At 43.4% G+C, this 20,240-nt stretch overlaps 2 protein-coding genes across 2 annotated transcripts in view; both read right to left on the bottom strand.

Moving 5' to 3' along the window:
* The window catches only part of LOC105923771, a gene marked incomplete at its 3' end in the record, with an annotated part of 780,934 nt that overhangs the window by 618,058 nt on the left and 142,636 nt on the right, over positions 1–20,240 (bottom strand). The gene's annotated exons all lie outside the window — the stretch shown is intronic.
* Positions 1–20,240, bottom strand: part of LOC118561496 (NLR family CARD domain-containing protein 3-like) — a 115,228-nt gene that overhangs the window by 10,676 nt on the left and 84,312 nt on the right. Inside the window, exon 5 of the mRNA XM_036133633.1 lies at positions 16,184–16,360. Within this exon, the coding sequence (XP_035989526.1) occupies positions 16,184–16,360 (177 nt within the window). The remainder of the gene's footprint in view (positions 1–16,183; positions 16,361–20,240) is intronic.

Raw genomic sequence — 20,240 nt, 5'->3', positions numbered from 1 at the left:
TTCTTGTAGGTTGTCATGATGTGGACAACCTCATTCATAGTTGTAACAGTCATTGTGAATCAATTTTGAAACAGGTCGCTTCTGTTAAATCTAATCTGGGGACTAAGAATAAGTGCCCATGGAAGTCCTCGCAAATTGACATTCTTGACTAGCTCCTTTTACATCTGTTTTTTTGTAAATCATACAGCAATGAACTTCTTAAATTTTATAATTTTTTTAACCTGCACCCTATATGTTGTACTTTTTTAATCTAGTAACACATGTTGATATCTCAGCTCTGATAACCAGAAGGAAGTCTAGTTTTTGATGCTACAGTTTGTAGACTCTTCTAAAAGGTCTTTGATGCCATTAATCTCTGGGATACCAAACTGCTAAATGTTTCATTGTCTTCTGATGTATTTCCCAGATCTTTTAAACATGCTTTTTTGAACCACTTTTCAAAAAACTTAATTTGGACCCATATGAAAGCCTCCAGTCTTGTCTAAAGTTTTAAAGAGGAAGTCCGGTCAACAAGGAAAAATCAGTGAATCATTAGCTATACTTAAAACTAATACGTCTGTGGTGATTTAATGAATTTAGCGTTAAACAATAAGAAAATAAAAGCATAAATTTAGTCTCAATCACTGTATATGGGGGCGGCCATTTTCCCCCCAATATGGGCAATAATGGCCGCCCGATATCACATCCTGTGACGTCTCTGTGCGGTAAGGCACTGTGCTTTGCAAGCTAATTCAATAGGAGCTGTTGTACACAGCTGCAATCGGCAGCAATTATTTGGGATTTTCGAGAGGACTTCACCATTGAAATTCGCAAGACCTATGTTTGAAACAACAATGCCCACGTGCATGGAAGTTGGATGTTCCAATAAATCGTGTTAAAGTGGAAAAAACATATGTTTTTTTCACTTTTCTGATTCATAATCCACTGGGTTCTTTTGTTGGAATACCTACTTGAGGAGAGAGGATTTGCCATCGAACTTCTTGTCAGAGAGGAAAAACGTCGTCTGTAGCCAACAATTGAAAGAAGCATGTTTTCAAGATGACATGAGAACGACACTTTTCGGTAGGTTTTTCTTTTTTATAATGTAGAATTTTCCGGTACATTTGTTTACCGACCAGAGGGGCGCAGTGATACGACACACTTAAAAAGAATGCTCAGTGTTGCCAAGCCCACTTATTTCATGCGACTTTGGTCTTATTTTTTCTAAAGTTGCTTGTAAATTTCATGAGTTGCGTGTTGCAGTTTTTGTGCTTGTTTCTGAAAGTGAAGTAGCTTGTTTTGGCTCTAAACTAAGTGATGCTGAAATATCCCTCCGCCTCATAATGCACTGCAGCTCATCGTGACAGGAGGAGAGAGTAAACTCAGAAGGAGACGATCCCTGGTGGATCCGGCTCCGGGGTCTGTTGCCCCCAACTGGGAGGAGTTTGGGAGGCCTACGGGTGGCCTACAGCAGCCGCTTGCGGCGCTCTTTGGGAGCTGCGTGTTGACGGACGTGGGTTACTGACCTGGTAGCTGTGCTGCCGCTGGGTGGGGCCGGGGTGGGTCTGGGGGTCTGGGGTCCCTGGGGCGCGCCGCCCTCGGGCGCGGGCCCCGGCGGGGCCTCGGGGGTTCCGGTTCCGGGGGGTGTGCCGCTTTTGGTGTGGGCCGGCGCGCGCCCGGGTGTCCGCCCCTGCACGGGGCCTCTGGTGCGCTGGGGGGTCTCGGGGCCCGTTGAGCTGGTAGGGGGGCATGGTCATTAACACCTCTGGGCAGATGCTCTTCTCCTTTATTGGAAAGGCACTCTGCCAGTGGGGGGAGGGGGAAAGGAGGGGGAGTAGGGATCTGCCCAGCCTGGATGTCTACTGTCGAATGTATGGTGAGTTGTTTGAACGTTAGTGTTGGGGAGGGATTAAATCCACGGGTGGGGGGGGGGGGGATTGGGGGGGGTTGACGTTCTGGTGGGCTTGTGTCCGGCCCCCTGTCCCGGTCCTGGTCTGTGTCGTCTTCCGGTGCGGGTTTCACCTGGGGGGTGGGGTTGGGGTGGCTCGTGCGGGCCGGCTGGCCAGGGTCCCCCCCTATTATTATTATTATTATTATTATTATTATTATTATTATTATTATTATTATTTATTTATTTATTTATTTATTTATTTATTTAGTTTAAGTAGGCTTGGTGGGTGGGCTGGGGGGGGCTTAGGTGTTGGTCCTGGTGGGTGGTTGGCTGGCGGGCCCTGCGGCCTCTCCCTGGCCCCCGGGCTACGGTGGTGCCGCTGGCGAGGCCCCCTTCTCTAGGTGGGGCTTTCGGGGAGCGGGGGTGCCTATTGGAGTCAGTAGGGGAGCTGGCTCCCTGGGTTGGCTTCCCAGTCATTTGCTCCCCATCCCCGGACTCCTCCCTCTGCCTGCTCCATCACGCCGCCACACATGCAGGTCATGAGGGAGGGGGCGTTACTGGAGGTTGCCACTTTCTGGTGACGCCCCTCTCCCCAATTTTATTTTGCATCTTAGACACTTTCACTTCAAACATTTTTCACATCACACACTTATATAGGCCATGGTAGGGGGGGGGTGGGGGGAAGACGTCTGGGAGGGGGCTTATGTTGTGTGGGCCTCACCTCGGACGGCTCCCTTCACCTCCTCTCCCACTTAGACATTGAGGGTTCTGGGCAGTCACACGGAAGGGGTGCGCTGGCAACAGCTACCTTCCGAAAGGGGGGTGGGCTGTGCCGTGCATCCCCTTCGGCGCTCCCAGTTTTTAAACGCACTTGAGAACAACATGCAACAACACAACATTTGAGCAGGCGTAGGGAGGGTCGGGGTCTTCTGCACACCCCCGTTCTCCGATGGAGGCAAGGAGTCTGGGGCCTGGAGGAGGTGCGGGCCACTGTGTCCGGGGTCTTGGCGGGGGGCTGCGGTGTGCAGTCAGCGGCCTACCAGGTCTGGGGCTGATGCCTCCGCTCCCCCCAGGGGGCGGGGGGCAGGGATGGCAAGGGTAAGGTGGGGGGAAGGAGTGGGTTTATTAGGTATTTAGGGGGAGGGGGGGGCTCTGGCCGGGTGGCTCGTGCGGGTCGTGTTGGCCCGCCCTCTTGGGGGGGCCCGGTCCGGGGGCCGTCTGGTCGGGGGCCGGGGCCGGGGGTCGGGCACAAGCAGTCGTATAGTCGATTTGGGGTGTCCCCCCCCCCTTTGGTCAGTGTTGGATGTGAGTGTTATGTGGGAATGTGTGTACAGCGTCTTTTTTTTTTTTTTTTTTTTTTTCTGTGGGTGGCGAGTGGGGCACAAGGGAGGGATGGGGTGAATGAGTTTTTTTTTTTTTTTTTTTTTTTTTTTTTTCTTCAGGTATGGGTGTGGTCCGCTCCCTCTCCCAAGAACATCTCAGGTCTCCGATAGGTGCGGAGCCCATCCCCCCACGTCCTGCCCTCCTCCACTTCGTTGGCGGGCGCCTTGGCCCCCTGGCGCATTAGTTGGCTTCGGGTTTGGGGCGGGTTCCCGGGCGTGCGCCGGCCCGCTCCTGGCGGCCTCTTCGCGGGGCCTGGCCCCCCGGGGGGCGGCCGGGGCCCTCGTCGCGGGGGCGGGGCGCCCCTGGGGCCTCTGGCCCTCAGGGCCCATGGCCGGGACCACTTCAGCGGGGCTGGCTGCCGGCGGAGCCCACGGGCTCGTCTCCGCGGCTCTTGAGGGCGTCGACATTGCGGTGGCTGGGGGATTTCCTCGGGGTCGTCTCTGCTCCTTCCTTGGGGGGGGGGTTGCAGATATCCTGTGTCGGCCCCTCCTGGGCGACCTGCTTTAGGGACCCCTTTGGGAGTCTGGGGTTACGGGTCCCCTGACGCCTGCCTCTGTGCTCGGGGAAGGTGGGTCTTTGGTTCTCCACAATCACTATCAAGCTATTTCTGGATAATCTTCACCTAAACTAGTGCACTTTCACATCTCCCACTGGTGCTGGGTCCCAGGTATTAAGTGTTCACTTATATACAGTAATCTTATAATTTATTTATTTATTTATTTATGTTGTGTCACTTTATTTTTTCAAATATCACATTACACATGTCAGCTTACATATTAATATATATGATTAAGCAATGGCATCTAGGTGTAATAAGAGTGTATCTGTTGCTTAATGTCTGTTGGTTGTGCTGTTCTTTTTGTGTCTCTTTCCAGGTGATGGAGCAGACAGAGGACATTTTATCATTCTCTTCCTTTTATCTCCTCTTTCTTTCACCTCTACTCTTTTTTTTTCTTTTCTTTCACTTTTTGTTCTTCCTTTACTCTCCCATTGTCATGTCCATATAATTTGAAATTCTCCTTGCAGGAATCATAATAAAGCTATTTACAAGCATAAATCAAGTGGAGCACTATGGCGAAAGCTGTTTGCTCCACTTGTAAAAGCAAAATCTGTCGAGCTCCATCTGGCATTGAGATATCAATTCCTATTGCCATAGTGCTAGACAGGACACTGGGAAAAAAAAAAAAAAAAAAAAAAAAAAAAAAAAAAAAAAAAAAAAAAAAAAAAAAAAAAAAAAAAGAAGGAGACGATCTGGCTGTATTTTCTGCAGTTTACGGTTGCAATAACTGATGATAACTGCTGAAAGTAGATTAGACAGTTCAGATCAACATTTTGAGCAGAGATTGGATGAGTTTTATACTTATCTTACAACATTGCAGAACCCAACCTATAAACCTTACTTTAATGCTTATTTGTTGTCTTTTTATGTCTCTAAAATGTAAAATTAGTATCAATTTAAATTTAAATGCTTAATACCATGTCTATCTTTGTTAAAGAGGTTTAAAAATATTTTGGCATGAAAACGGATATTTATTTACAAGGGGACAGATAGGGCATTGGGACTTGCTCTACAGCCGATACCGCAACCTGATGTCACAAACTGGGAGGTGGCAGTACTGTTCTTCACCAAGATGGCTGTGTCCTTAAAATTACCTTCAAATGAAAATTACTCTTAATTAAAAAAGCAGTATGTAATAATTTTATAATTAAAGTACTTTCAGCAGTTTGAAATCTGATTTTGACCGGACTTCTCTTGTATAGAAGGTAGTCTCTGAACAATTAGCAACCAATTTACAGAACTGCAGAATTGGACACTTTTTATTTTGGTTCCTGCATGCATCACTCTAGTGAAATTGCCTCGCTTTAAGTGTCGAGTGACATTATGATATTAACAGACTCTGAGAAATGCAATGTTCTAGTTTTGTTGATTGCCCCCCAGCATTTGACACTGCTGATCATGAAATCTTGTTCGCTAGACTGTGTGATTTGGTTGGTATGTCAACTCCTGTCTTAGCTTAGTTCTCTACCTAGTTTTCAGGCAGGAGCTATAGTGTCTCGGCAAACGAGATTATGTCTGACTCTAAAGATCTCATATGTAGAGTGCCCCAGGGCCCAGTTTTGGGCCCCATTTTGTTTTTGTTCTATGTTCTTCAATCATGAAATATAATCCAGGGATGTACACATGTTTCCTTTCATTCGTTTTCTGATGATATTCAGCTGCACTGCTCATTTAAGGCTTCTGAGTTCCAGGAATTAAACTACCTTGTGAAAAAAAATATTGTCTCGAAGCAAACTCCCTGCAGTTCAATGTGGATAAAACCAAGATGTTGGTGATTACCCTTGACGATGCCATTCCAAGGATAATCAGTGTTTGGGTAATCTGAGCTTGTTTGCTAAATCAAGCCGTAGATGTCTCGCCATTATATTTGATGAAGTAATGCCATTGGAGAATCATTCAAAGCAGCAACAAGAAACTGTTTCTACCATTTGAGGAACATTTCTAACAAAGAACAATTGTCTCAAAGGGTAATCTTGAGTGAATTATAAATGTGTTTGTATCTTTTCATTTAGACAACTTTAACAGTTAATGTTGTTGTTCAAACAGAAAATGTATTGTTTCTTCTATTTCAGGTTAAAAATTATGCTACTAAATTACTGAATCACATCAACAGAAAGGCTCATATTACTCAAATTTGAAAATTCCTTTAGTAATAGTAATATCATCTTTATTGTCATTGAAACATACATTACAATGAAATTTGTTCTCTGCTTTTAACCCATCACCCTTTGGGAGCAGTGGGCTGCCATGTGCGGCGCCCGGGGAGCATTCTTGGGTTAAGGGTCTTGCTCAGGGACCCAGAGTGCCAGGACCGGGAATCGAACCGGGTACTTGCAACCTTCTCTGACTGCAAGCGCGCTGCTCTAACCACTCGGCCACAACCCCCCTTTACTCGCTCTTAGTCTCTTTTCCTATCAATTTCTCAGTAACGCAAAATAGATAGGAAATTTCTCTCATTACATTTGCTTGACTCTGCTCATGCTTTTAAGAGAATACTTAAGTTCCAGTCTAAAGTTTCAGACATCAATGACTTTTTGTGGGAAGAAAAAAAATTATCCTGGAGAAGTCCTCCACAAGTTAGAAGTGAAAAAGGAGAGTGTTGAAAAGCTGAACACAAGTGGTAAAAGACTAGACTCCAGGTTCACTATGACATCAATAAAGATATACTTCGCAGATATAACTTTCAACTGAAAAGTTCAAGGAAATATTTTTTGATATTAGCAAAAAAATACATGCATGTGCCTTATTTGCAGTCGACAGGTTAACAAACCCTTTCGTGACTGTTGCACTACCTTGAACTGTATCTGAACTCCATTCCACCAGAGTCTGCAACAAATTTGCTGACTTTACTGAGAAAATCCAAAGGATTAGAGGGACAACATGTACTATTTTATCAAGTTAAGTACACAAATTGTTTCCAACTATAGCTAATTTTGGAAATATTTTCCAATTCCACCAAATATACTACAAAAGCTTAAAAGAAAATCTACACCAACTAAGTTCCTCATTCTGCTGCCTTGATGTTCACACAATTGTCTTTTTTTTGCCTGCTATAACTTGACTCAAACAATAAACATGTCCCTTCAGAAATTCTTCAGAAAATAGAAAAATTACCAAATCACTGTTTGTCAAATTGTCAAACCTCCCCTCTATTTAAGATAATTAAAAAGGTTCTGTGTCAAGAGTTAAATACCTTCTTAACTATAACCAGTCTCACCACGGTAGTGAGAGACTGCTCTTTTGAAGGTGTTCAGTGATAATCATATAAATTCTGACAGTGGAATAACCAAAGTCCTAGTATTATTGGACCTCAGTGCAGGATTCGATTCTGTGGCTCACTAAATTCTGTTGGAGCGCATACAAAGCTAGGTCAGCCTTTCTGCTGCAGCACTTGACTGGTTTAAATCCTACCCATAGGCAACTAAAGCTGTGTGCTAACTCTTGATCGCTCACCCATTGTTCCAAAAACCATCCATCCATCTTCTTCTGCTTATCCGGGGCAGCAACTTCAGTAGGGAGGCCCAGACTTCCCTTTTCCCCAGCTACTTAGACCAGTTCCTCAGGGGGAATCCTAAGGTATTCCCAGGTCAGCCGAAAACATAGTCCCTCCTGTGTGTCGTGGGTCTTCCTCTGGGTCTTCTCTCGGTGGGATACTTCACCAGGGAGGCATTCGGGATGCTCGAGCCACTTCAACTGGTTCTGATCGACGTGGAGTAGCAGAGGCTCTACTGAGAGTCCTCCTCGGATGACTGAGCTACTCACCCTATCTCTAAGGGAGAGCCCATACATGCTACTGAGATTACTAATTTGGGCCACTAGTATCCTTCTGAGATGCCGGTTGGTGGACCACAATCGCCTCGAAGCCGTACGGAAGTCTTTCTCCATGGTCTCTCCAAACTGTTCCCACACCTGGGTTTTTACCTCAGGGATCAACCAAGCCGCCTGCCACTTGGATTGCCAGTATCTATCAGCTGCTTCTAGAATCCCATAGGCCAAGAAAGCCCAATAGGACTCCTTCTTTAGCCTGACAGCTTCCATTGGTGTCCACCAGCGCGTTCAAAGGTTGCAACAAAAACATGCACCAACAACCTTGGTCCAAAAGCTGTTACTTCAATGTTTTTATTAAACTGTTGATTTTTTTTGCCACATCGATATATTGGTTTCTTCTTAACATTTACTCAGCACTTGAGTGGGTTCATAGTTACCTGGTGACATTTTGATATAGAGTTGTGTGTTGTCAGTATAGTAATGGTAATTGATGTGTTTTTTTTTAATCTAAGCTAGAGGGAGCACACAGAAATTGAATAGCAGTGGATCCAAGATGTACTCTTGGGGAAGCCTGCATATGATCCCTGTAGTTTCTGATGTAAATTTACATACTGAGGCAAAAAGGTCTCTCTGTCTGTCTTCAGCTAGTAACCACTGATCAGGCCCGAACTGTGGGTATATTGATGGACTTAGACCTGAACCTTCAAAAGCATCTAAAGACAATTGCAAAAGTTGCTTTTGTATTACCTAGAACATTTCCAGGACCAAAGGACTAATACATGATCTGGAAAAAACAATTTATCCATTTATCTTTATTTAAATTGATTGCCTGCCTAAAATGTCAATCAGCCAGCTGATGCTAATCCAGAATGCTGCTGCTTGCATCCTCACTAAGAGTAAGAAAGTAGATCACATCACCCCAGATATAATCTCCTCGTACTGGTTACCAGGCCAGGTGACAGTTTAGCTAGAGCCCGGGACAACGCAGTCTTTTTGGGCCCCCCCTCTACACCTGCCGCCGCCACCACACACACACACACACACACACACACACACACTCACACACACACACACACGCACACTCACACACACACACACACACACACACACACACACACACACACACACACACACACACACACACACACACACACACACACACACACACACACATTTTATACTGGATATTTTCAACCCATCTATTGAATTTAGTGCACTAGTTGATCTTTTCTTCATAAGAGAACAGCACTGCAGCCAAAATATGGCCTTTTTTGACCTGCTGTATATTAGCCAGTCCCTAAGCTTGATGTATCTTGAAACTGTTGACCTTTTGGGTTTTGTGATTTGTATTTTATTATTACAATTAAATAATAATAATAATAATGTTATGTTCAGTGTTTTTTCCCTAATCCACCTCTTATATCTTTCAATCCTTATGTAATTTTGTCTGTGTTGTGTGCACCTGCCTGTTGCTTTAATCTTATAATTTTCCCCGTCGTGGGATAAATAAAGGATTAGCTAATGTTATCTCATCTTAAATAACACTTTTTAATAGGATATATGTGCTGGGTTCTTTCAAGGTCTTAATTGTGTGGGCTCCAGTAACATATGATAGATAATATCTACTTTGAAAGTTAACATGAAGTGCTGCTCTTATCTACCTGGATGTTCTCTGGAGGACTGAAACGGCTCAGTCAGTGACGTCAGTCTGTGGGTCTGTCGGGGCAATGAGAGAGGATTCGTCTCCTCTCTCCGTTTGTTCCTCGACGTTTTCTTGCTCATGTTTTTTCACGTGCTTAGATAAATTTGTTGTGTCTCCACTGAAATTACCCGGCTTTTTACAAAACATACAGCTTGATTTCATTTATGTTATTAAAATAAAGCCAAACAGCGCTACTTTCCCTATTCATGTTTTCCCGCTGCTGCGGTCTCTCTCAGCAGCGCGATTGTTTGTGTTGAGTTTGTGTGAGAGCAGAGTGGGCGGGCCAAGCTGAGCCTGCGTGCTGATTGGCTGGAGCCGCTGAGCCATGTAGGAGAGGGGAGGGGGAGCAGCAGAGTGTCGGTCAGCGCGCGCTGACTGACAGTGACCATTTTAGTGGTGAGACAGAGTAACAATGTTGGGCCCTCCCTCTGTCCTGGGCCTGGGACAACTGACCCGATTGTCCCCCCCTGTCGGCGGCGAGCTGGTTACCTTTATCTCAAAGAATAGATTTTAAAATATGTCTGTTTGTCTTAAAATCACTGAATGTTTTAGCACCAAAATATAATAAACATTTTTCAGTGTATCATCCCCCAGACCACTAAGGTCTTCTGGCTGCAGCCTTCTCTGCATATCTAGAACCAGAACCAAACATGGAGAAACACCATTTCGTTTTTGAGCTTCACTTACCTGGAACAAACTCCCAGAAAACTGTAAAAGTGTTTGAACCCTGAATTCCTTTAAATCAAGGTGAAAACCTTGTTTATTTAGAGTTGCCTTCATATTTTAATGTTCAATTTAATGTTCAATTTAAACTGTTGTAGTTCACTAAAACTTCATTAGATTAAGTTTGTAGTCCCACTGATCTTGACCTACTGCTCCACTGAAATGTTCTTTGTATGTTTTCTTTCTTGTGTTTTGTTCATGTAGAGCAGTTTTATTGTCCACACTTATGAGAAGAAAGCAGACTTTACCATGAAGATCCTCAGTGTGGATCAGTAGAATATCAGCCAGATCTCTGCAGTTTAGTGTCAACACAACTTTCACGTCACAAATATCAGCACTAAAACATGGAGTCTAACCTCAATCTCTGTAGTTTGCAGAGGGGAGTCTGGAGAAAACCACAGAGCTCCTTCACTCCAGCATCTTTGAGGTCTTCATTCAAGCTCAGGTCCAGATCTCTCAGATGGGAAGGGTTGGATATCAGAGCTGACGCCAGAGAAGAACAGCTGATGTCTGACAAACTGCAGTCCCTCAATCTGAATAAACAATAAAATATGTGAGCTGAAGCCAACAGGATGCAGATTAAAATAGTCTAACAGCACCAGTTAAAGAACTCTCATTAGTAATATTAGCAACATACTGCTGATTCAATATAGATCTGCTCACTTCAGCCAATAAACTTAGTCAGCGTACACAGATAACAAACAAGTAAGGAAGAATGTTGGAGGAAATATCAACATATTTACATTAATGAAAATAAATTACCTATTTTACTCATTCCACATTCATAAAAACATGATTCCACTGATGAAATTGAATATAAAACCGACTGTAAGAGCTGAAATATCCTGAACCAGAACCTGGTACTGTGCTGTGTCCAATGTTCCCTCTAAGTTTTAATGTGTCTGAACATTCACTGGATTTCAGTGAGCAACATCACGCATGCACACTGAGGCTACACCAATTTACACCTGTCCAACAACTTACATGGCTTCCAAATAAAATCAAATTACAGCAATGATTTCTTTTAGATTACTTTCTATACAAGTGATTTAGCCTGATCACATGAAAAATATAAAAATGGTATGTTTTAATGAGCTGTATAGCACATTTTATGTTAGAGTAGGGGTCCTGCTACCTAAGAACTAAGAGACATGCATATATTTCAGAGTTCAAATTTTATTGCCATTAAATTATTTACATTTTGTACAATGATATTTAGCACAAACGTGATACAGTAAAGCCTCGCTTTTGTCACTCTGGCCCAGGGCAGCTGTGGCTACAATGTAGCTCACCACTGTGAGGCTTTGAATGTGTGAATGACTGACAATAGTGAAGGTCATTAAAAAAGGCTGATACTTGTGTGTTAGCATGCTGCGCTAGTCAGGACAGACTGGGTGTGAGCAAATAAAAGTGATGTAGAGGTTTTAACTTGACATAGAAGTACTAGCAGTATTTGCCAAAAACATGTTCGGTGAAGTGCTACATGGAATCCCCCCATACTGAAAGAGGCTTGCGCGCACTGGCTGTGCAAAGTTACAAAAATTCTGGGGTTTATGACCTAGTGCTGTGGCAGCTCACAGAGCCTGTGCTCAGGGGTGGGGATAGCGTGATTGCTTCATTTTTGCTCAATGTACCATAACGCCCAGCTCAATGTGGTGAGTATAAACCAAGTTTAAAAAGTGCTTTGGGAAATCCAAGCCATTTATAGACAGTATATTACACAGTATATTGCTATCCCCACCCCTGAGCACAGGCTCTGTGAGCTGCCACAGCACTAGGTCATGCACCCCAGAATAAAACTACCCAATGTCATTCTTTAAAAACTGTTTAAAAACTAACCCTACGAATGTTTTGGAGACCATTAAAGTTCGTAAAACATCTTAGTCTTTTACAACCTCTTTAAATTTAAAACCACATTGTTGTGGCACTGGTCCAGGAGTATTTTTAAGTGGATATGTTAAGTTCAATTTGAAATAAGAAATTTAAAATATGATAAAAATAATTTTTTGTGTTTAATAATAATAATTGAACTTTTTTGATCTTACAATGGAGAAATTCCCTTCTGCATCTTAACCCATCCCCTTGGGGAGCGGTGGGCTGCCACTGTGCGGTGCCTGGGGAGTGATCGGGAGTTAAGGGTCTTGCTCAGGGACCCAGAGTGCAGGCACTGGGGATCGAACAGAGTACTTGCATCCTTCTCTGAGTGCAAGCGCGCTGCTCTAACCACTCGGCCACGAACCCCCCCCCCCCCTTATCTGTTTATTTGATTCTTATTAAAGACACTTTGATAAGAATAACTATATAATTAATATAGGCGGCTAGAGAGTATAATTTGTTTAACATTTTTGCTTGGTGCTGTGCCTGCTGATTTTTTTCAATGAAAAAAAGTGTACCTTGGCTCAAAAAAGAGCCATGGTACACTTGGAGAAACACTGGTCTTACACACTGGTAGGAGTCCTGTGCAGATTCCCAAAAGGTTAAGTGGCAATGTTGTGTGACATCAAACGCATGTTTTATCAGTTTAGAGTCAGAGTAGAAGATCAAGACTACCTTTGCTTCCTGTGGTGGGATAATGGAGATTTCCACTCCACTTTTGTTGAATCCATATCTGCATTTTAAGCACTACATTAGGTAGTCAGAGAGAAAATGATGTTCTACACATTTACAGGAATCATACCTAATCTAGAAAAATTAGCCACTGTTACATAAAAGGACCCTTTACAGAGTTAGAGCAGCAAATGTTTCATCATTAATTGAGGAGGATAAAGATAGTCCTTAGTTTCTTTTTAATACAGTTGTCAAATTTACAGAATCATAGCTCTCTCCCTTAGCTCTTAGCAGTAATGACTTTATATGAGTCTTTAGAAATAAAATTGATTCTATTAGAAACAGAATTATTGCCATCCTCCCAAATATGATTACTTCATCCTCAGTAAACGAGGCAGCATTGAAGGTATATTCAGAACTTGATACGTGTTTGGACTGTTTAGACACATTAAATCTGATTTATCTAAAATGTTGGCTTCTTCTAAACCTGCAACTTGTCTGTTAGACCCATTCTAACCATGTTATTTAAAGAAGTATTTCGTTTTATTATTGGCCCCATTTGAGACATGATAAACCTATCTGTATATGTACAATGCTCTGGCTTCACCTCACAACACTTCCCTCCTGACTTTTATCCCGACCAGGTTGCCTACAGAGCCACAGAGGATGCCACAACCAAATAATGTGTGTTGTGGCAGGACGGAAGCAGGATGTGGACCACATTATGTGTCCACAACCTGCCCCCCTCTACTGGCTGGCGCCCTGGCCCACTGGTGCATTGGTGGTGCTCGGTGTTTGGGGGTTGATGCCCAGGGGGGTACCGGCTCATTCCTGGTGGCTGCTTCACGGGGCCTGGCCCCCCTGGGCTCAGTCGGGGCTCCTGTCGGGGGGCAGGGCACCCCTGGGGCCTCAGGTCCCTGGGGTCCATGGTCGGTTCCACTTAAATGTAGCTGGCTGCCGGCGGAGCCCACAGGATCGTCCCTGCGGCTCCTGGGGGGTTCAGCATTGTGCCGGCCAGGGAATTTGCTTGGGGCCGTTTCTCCTCTTCCCTTGGTGGGGGGGGGCGTATCTGGGGTTTTGGGTCCCCCGGTGCCCGCCTGGGTGCTCTGGGAGGCAGGTCTTTGGCTCTTCACAATCACTATTGAGCATTTTTCTTTTGGACAAACTTTACATGCACAAGTGCACTCTCACAAACAACTACAGGTGCTTGGTTCCAGGTACTTAGCAATTCCAAAAAAAGTGAAAAACAAAGCAACTAGACTTGTTTTTCGTAGTTGAAGAATTAACCCTATTAATAGGGAATATGGTTAATTCCGGCCAATCATCACCTCAATTCTCATCCTCATACAAGTGATCAAAACATTGCTCCTTTGAGACAAGCCAATAACAACCCTAACGACTCCTCGTTACAGAGGAGTGGTCCAGTTTCGGTCCAATCTGCTGGCTTAATGGCTTTAACGACCCCCCATTACTAATGGGTGGACCTGTTTCGGTTGAATTTGCATGTTATCGAAGCCATTACAAGGCCTTTGTTTGGCAATGGTATAAAGCTTGTTACTCCACATTACTCCAGACTTTTTGAATTGAGAAAGCTTGCTGGAGAGGAAGCGAAACGTCTTCAACTACAAAAAAACATAGTCCAGTTGCTTTGTTTTTTACTTTTTTTGGAATGACCATGACCTGGATGACATCTTCACCAGCGGGTACTTAGAGATTCACTTCCATATACAAATCCCATATTTTAATGTTCAGCTACCACATTATACATGTCAGAATAAATAATACTACATATACTTTAGCGATGGTATCAAGGTGTTACTTTATTGTATCTGCAATACTATATCTGTTGGTTGTGTGTTCTTTTACATCTCTCTTTGCAGTCAATGAAGGAGACTGAAGACGTTTTATCATTCTCCCCCTTTTATCACCTCTGTTTTTCACCTTTTCTCCTTTTTTTCTTGTTTTTCTTTTCCTCTTCTACTTTTTCATTGTAGCGTCAGTATAATTTGAAATACTCCCTGCATGAATGATAATACAAAAGTATTTACATGCATATATCAAGTGGAGCACTATGGCAAATGCTGTACTGCTCCACTTGTGAAAGTAAAATCTGTTGGTCTCTTTTTGGCAGTAAGACAACAATTATTATTGCCACATTGCCAGACAGAACACTGTAAAAAAAAGAAACACACGCTATAATTAAATATCGAAGGACTGGGCAGAGCGGTAAAGTGTTAAATTTGCAATTAAATTGCAGATATACTGATTGCACAGTCAATGTAAAGTGCTATTGTAATACACAAAATACTGAAAGATAAACATAAATTAAATATCGGTGATTGTAATCATATGGTAATCCACTGTTTGAATGCCCCAACAGTTTGCTAGTTTTATAAAAATATACAAATTTTTGCTTGGTTATGTCTTGCCTATTTGAATAACAGTGCTTTTATTCAAATTGCCAAGTTGTAAGATGTTTGGAAAAAGATCGAGGTCAGAGTCAGTGGCTCACATACTGAGTTTGGTTTTGAATTCCAAGTGGGAGAAACACGAACCGAAAAAGTGGCTTGACTGGAGGCACTCTTTCTAAAATGAACACAATCACCTCTACAATTAGCTCTTGTTGATCTTTCAAAGATTATTTATAAACTACTTCAATTGGCTTTAATGTTTTCAAACAGGCTGATACCCAACTTGTTATGCAGTAGGACATTGCAGTGTGAAATGATCATAGTATCAAAACACAATTTTGCTGACTCAAGAGTAGACTTGTTTCTAATAAATCTAAGGTTGGACAGGTTAATCTTAATTTTATTCACAGTATTTTTTGATTGTTGTTTAAAAATAAGTTGTGAGTCAAGAGTGATTCTTACCTCTTTAAACTTTTGAATAACATCAGTTGTTTTACGGAACATTAAAACACTACTCAATGGTGGGGACTATGTGGCGAGGGCACCTAAGTTCCAATTCCTGAGGCTTCACGTAGAGCAGAGCCTATGCTCCACGTTAGGCTCTCCTTACTTATGTATAAAGTCCTTAATTATCAAGCTCCATCATATATCAGAGCTCTGATTACCCTGTACGTTCCAAACAGAGCACTTCGCTCTCAGACTGCAGGTCTGCTGGTGGTTCCTAGAGTCTCTAAAAGTAGAATGACAGGCAGATCCTTTAGCTCTCAGGCTCCTCTCCTGTGGAACCAACACCCAGTCTTGGTCCATGAGGCAGACACCCCGTCTACTTTAAGACTAAGCTTAAAACATTCCTTTTTGACAAAGCTTATGGTTAGAGTGGCTGTCAACAGTCTTTTACTTTTGACAACTGTGCTCACCATCTTGCAAGACAGGTGAATGACAATAAAAATGTGTTGATAAGTTGTGCCTAAACAGGTGCAAAGTGCTTGTGGTTTTGCCATCAGAGTGATGGATTCGTTTAATTAGTGGATTTAGGAAACAAAACATTTGGTTCCAGCAATAGGGTTTGGTGCTTTAGCAAATTAGATAAACTGTAAAATATGGCAAAATGTTTAAACAAGAGACTTTACTGGACCATAGATATGACAAAAAACAGACTTGAAGCTAACATGAAGGTCGATACATCTGAAAAATCATTATTAAACTAAAACATTCCTGACCTCAATCCTTGTAGTTTGCAGAGTGGAATCTGTAAAAAACCACAGAGCTCCTTAACTCCAGCATCTTTCAGGTCTTGGTTCTCACTCAGGTCCAGTTCTGTCAGATGGGAGGGGTTGGAAATCAGAGCCAAGACCAGAGAAGCACAGCTGATCTCGGACACCTTACAGCTCTTCAATCTAAATAAAGCATAAAAGATGTGATGATGAAGATTAAATTGTAAATACCAACACATAATTTCATTTAGTTCAATCCTATTTATAAATAGACAATTCACAACACATCTCATCTCAAGACATCTAACAAAGCTAACCTATTTAAATCATACAACTAGATTGGTTGAAATTTTTTTAATCTAAGTAAACCTAGCAAATTGCATCAAGTCATTAACCTGCATCATTCACTCCTCCAGAAAAAAGGGTGTTATCACAGTGGACAGTCAACTGCATTTTTATTGTCTTTGCAGTTGTCATCAAAGTGAGTATGCATGTATGGGACAACTCCCCTTTAACAGGATGTAACAGGATGTAACAGGATGTCCAGCAGAACCAGGTTGAGTGTGAATGACCATCTCGAAAACCAAATGGAGATTGGTGAGAACAGAGTGGAGACACAAACAGAACATCGAAGCATCGATCCTTGAATATTTTAATGTTAGACAGATGCTGTCAAAGTTAAACAGAACACTAGGCCAGATGTACTTACAATGAAGACAAAAAGTCAGAACACAAAGATAAAAGTTGAATAAGGGAGTCCCCTATCATACAGGAGCCCAAGTAAGACCAACACACTTTCAAGTCTTGGACCTTAGACAAGTGATAAAAAGTCAGTACAAAGCTTTCGTTGCTTCAACCAGTAACCACTGATCAGACCTGAAATACGAGTGTAGTAATGGTCTCCGACCTGAAGCTCCAAAACTATCTAAACACAATTACAAAGTCGGCCTTCCAGGCTGTGGGATGTGTCCTGTAGGGCGTGGTGGCTTATTTGGGGGGTGCCTTGGTCTTGGGGATCTGGGTGATTAGGGGTCCATTGCAGGGGTCTGGGGTATCCAACTGGGCTTGGGACGTAGGGCCTCGGGCTGGCATCCGGTGGCTGCTTGTGATGCTCTAGGAGGGTTCTGCACCAGCTCCCGCCCATCCCAACTTGTCTCCGGCTACTCGCGTCAGTCCTGGTTCATGGTGGTTTTCATGCTGGTTCTATTAAGGAAACAGGGATCTGCATGGTTCGGTAGGCTTGTTGAACAGAGTTTGTTTCTTCCTTTGGGACGGTCTGGTTTGTGGGCAGGTGGGTTTGGGAGTTTTGGTGTTGGTCTCAGTTTGCAGTTAGCTCTTGGGCTCTGCCATCTATCTCTGGCACCACAGACTATGGTGGTGCAGCTAGCAGAGCCCCCATCTCCAGGTGGGTTTTTGGAGAATTATTGGAGTCAGCGAGGAAGCTGGTTTTGTGGGAGGGCATGTTGCTCCCCAGTCATTCCTCCCTATCCCCAGACACCTTTCTCTGCCTGCTCCATCATGCTGCCATACATGTAGCACCTTGGGAGGTGGAGTGGTCACTGGGGAGAGGGGAGGATTTCCCAACCCCCCTATCTGGCGATGCCCTTGACCCCAATTTTGTTAAATATCTTGAAAACTTTCATTTATAACCTCCTCACAACGCACATATGTATAGGACATCAATTGGGGGGTTGAGGTAAGACATCTGGAGGGTGCTGATTGTGTAGGCTGAACTCTGGTTGCTTCATCCACTATTCTATTTGCATTTAGACATTGAGGGTTCTGGGTAAGATCCGGAGGGGGGTGGTGGACTATGCCAGGCAGCCTCCTTTTTGACCCTCTTAGTTTTAATGCGTATGAGAGCAACATGGAATAACACGACATTTGAGCAGATGGAAGCAGGCTTGGGTGGACACTGGGTCTAGGTGATTGGCTGGAGCTGTGGAATATGGGAGAGCTTACGTATGGAGGGCGGTGTGTGGGTAAAGTAGAATCTCAGGGTTTGTGTGCAGGCTCTGGTTTGCCCGTTCGGTTCATGTTGTCCCTATCTCTGGTCTGGCCTGGAATCAGGGTGGGGGTTAGGTTTTCTGGTTTTCTGTCTATTTGTCAGGCTTGTTTTGAACTGCCCTCTCACCTGGGACATCTCAAGTCTCCACTACGTGTGGAGCCAATCCCCCCATACTGCTCTGCTCCTTTGACTGCCATCCGGGCCCATTGGTGCATTAGTTGTCCTGAGTATGGGGCTGAGTGGCCGGATGGGCACCAGCTCACTACTGGTGGCTGCTTTATCGGTCCCTTGTGGGTCTCCGGGCTTCGGCATTTTCCTGGTGCCCATCTCTCCTCTTCTCTCAGGTGGGGGAGGCGGCTTTCCCTGTGTTGGCCCCTTTTGGGAACCTTTGCTCTAGGAGTCCCTTTGGGTAAATGGGATTTTGATTAGCCTGGAATTCGCCTTGGTTCTCTGGAGGTATGGGGTCTTTGGCTCCTCACAACCACTATTTAGCATTTTCTTATGGATAAACCTTACATAGACAAGTGCACTCTCACAAACACCTTCAGGTGCATGGATTCAGATATTTACAGTTTCACTTCTATGCAGAAAACCCCAATTTTTAGCTGTCACTTCATACATGATGTATTCATTAATACTGTATATTCTTCAGTGATTCAATTCAAATTTAATCATAGAACGGCAATTCAAGATTGAAGAAATTTCACAACTGGATCTGTTACACGTCATATCCTATCAGTACCACACTGGGATTCAATTCAATTCCTTTTTATTGATGATACATCATCTCAAGGCTCTTTCCAGGGTCCAATTCAGTCAGATCATACAGATTTGATAAAAAGTTTTCTATCTAAGGAAACCCAGTAGATTGGTTCAAGTCATGACAAGCAGCATTTACTCCTCATGAAAGAGCGTAGAGCCGTAGGGACGGTCATCTGAATTTTCCATGGCTATGCAGCAATCCCTCACACTAAGCAAGCATGACGAGACAGCGGAGAGTAAAACTCTCCTTTAACAGGAAGGAAAAACCTCCCGCAGAACCAGGCTCAGTGTGAAGAGTCATCTGCCTCAACCGACTAGGGGTTCTATGGTAATAGTGGATGATCGGCCTTCCCTGGATGTTGTCACAGCTAACTGAATAGTGCCTAGTATGATCCCATTTGCAAGAGACCAGATTGTAACCATAGAGGAGGACCAGTGGGATACTGACAACTCCATCTCCAACACACACTTGACCCTCCGTACATCAGTAGCTGAAACTCCATTCAGTGTATGGTAAAATAAGCACATAGATGCTTTCACTTGTTGATTAAACAGAATTTTCTCAACAGCAGATGTTTTGGGGTGGTCGATAAGGCTTGTGCTGCGAGTAATATAATGCCTTATTTCCAAAAAATTATAGAAATCCTGTTTGGAGAGTTTGTAAATGTTAGCGAGCTGTTCAAATTACATTAGTTTATGATCTACAAATAGGTCACTATGGGATTTTATGTTCTGAGGAGCCTGGGGGGAAAGCAGGATTATTTTGATTATTTGATCTTCTCTCAAGGCGCTGGGGAATCCGTCATGCTTTTAGACTATTGATTGTTACAGGATTTGCACAGAGGGTTTTGATTTCTGTAAAATTATTAAAAAATAATAGGTTGCTTAATCTGTGATAGTGCTGTCTCAATGTCCATCCAAATTGAGATTTTACCCATGACCCATTCATGTACAAATCTCAAATGGGCACAAAGCTGGTAAATTTTAATATTAGGTAGATCTAGGCCGCCCCTTGTGCTTGGTAGATGTAACACAGGCATCTTAAGCCTGGGTCTGCGCTTGCTCAAAATGAAAGCACTAAGCCAAGCATCTATTTCCTTCAACACCTTTCCTTTGTAGAAAACCATAAAATAATCATTTGGATAGGATATAATAACTTAGGAAGCACATTCATTTTGACCAGAGCAATGCGTCCCAGGCAGGAAATGAGAAGCGACATCCATCGTTCTAGGTCCTTTTTAATTTAATAAAATAAGGGGGGAGAGTTGGCTTTATATAATTGATCAAAGGATG

This window comes from Fundulus heteroclitus, unplaced genomic scaffold (genome assembly GCF_011125445.2).
Source record: "Fundulus heteroclitus isolate FHET01 unplaced genomic scaffold, MU-UCD_Fhet_4.1 scaffold_65, whole genome shotgun sequence".
In the NCBI taxonomy this organism is placed as follows: domain Eukaryota; kingdom Metazoa; phylum Chordata; class Actinopteri; order Cyprinodontiformes; family Fundulidae; genus Fundulus; species Fundulus heteroclitus.
Note: the sequence above shows the minus strand (reverse complement) of the source record. Positions and strands in the feature narration are given on the sequence as shown.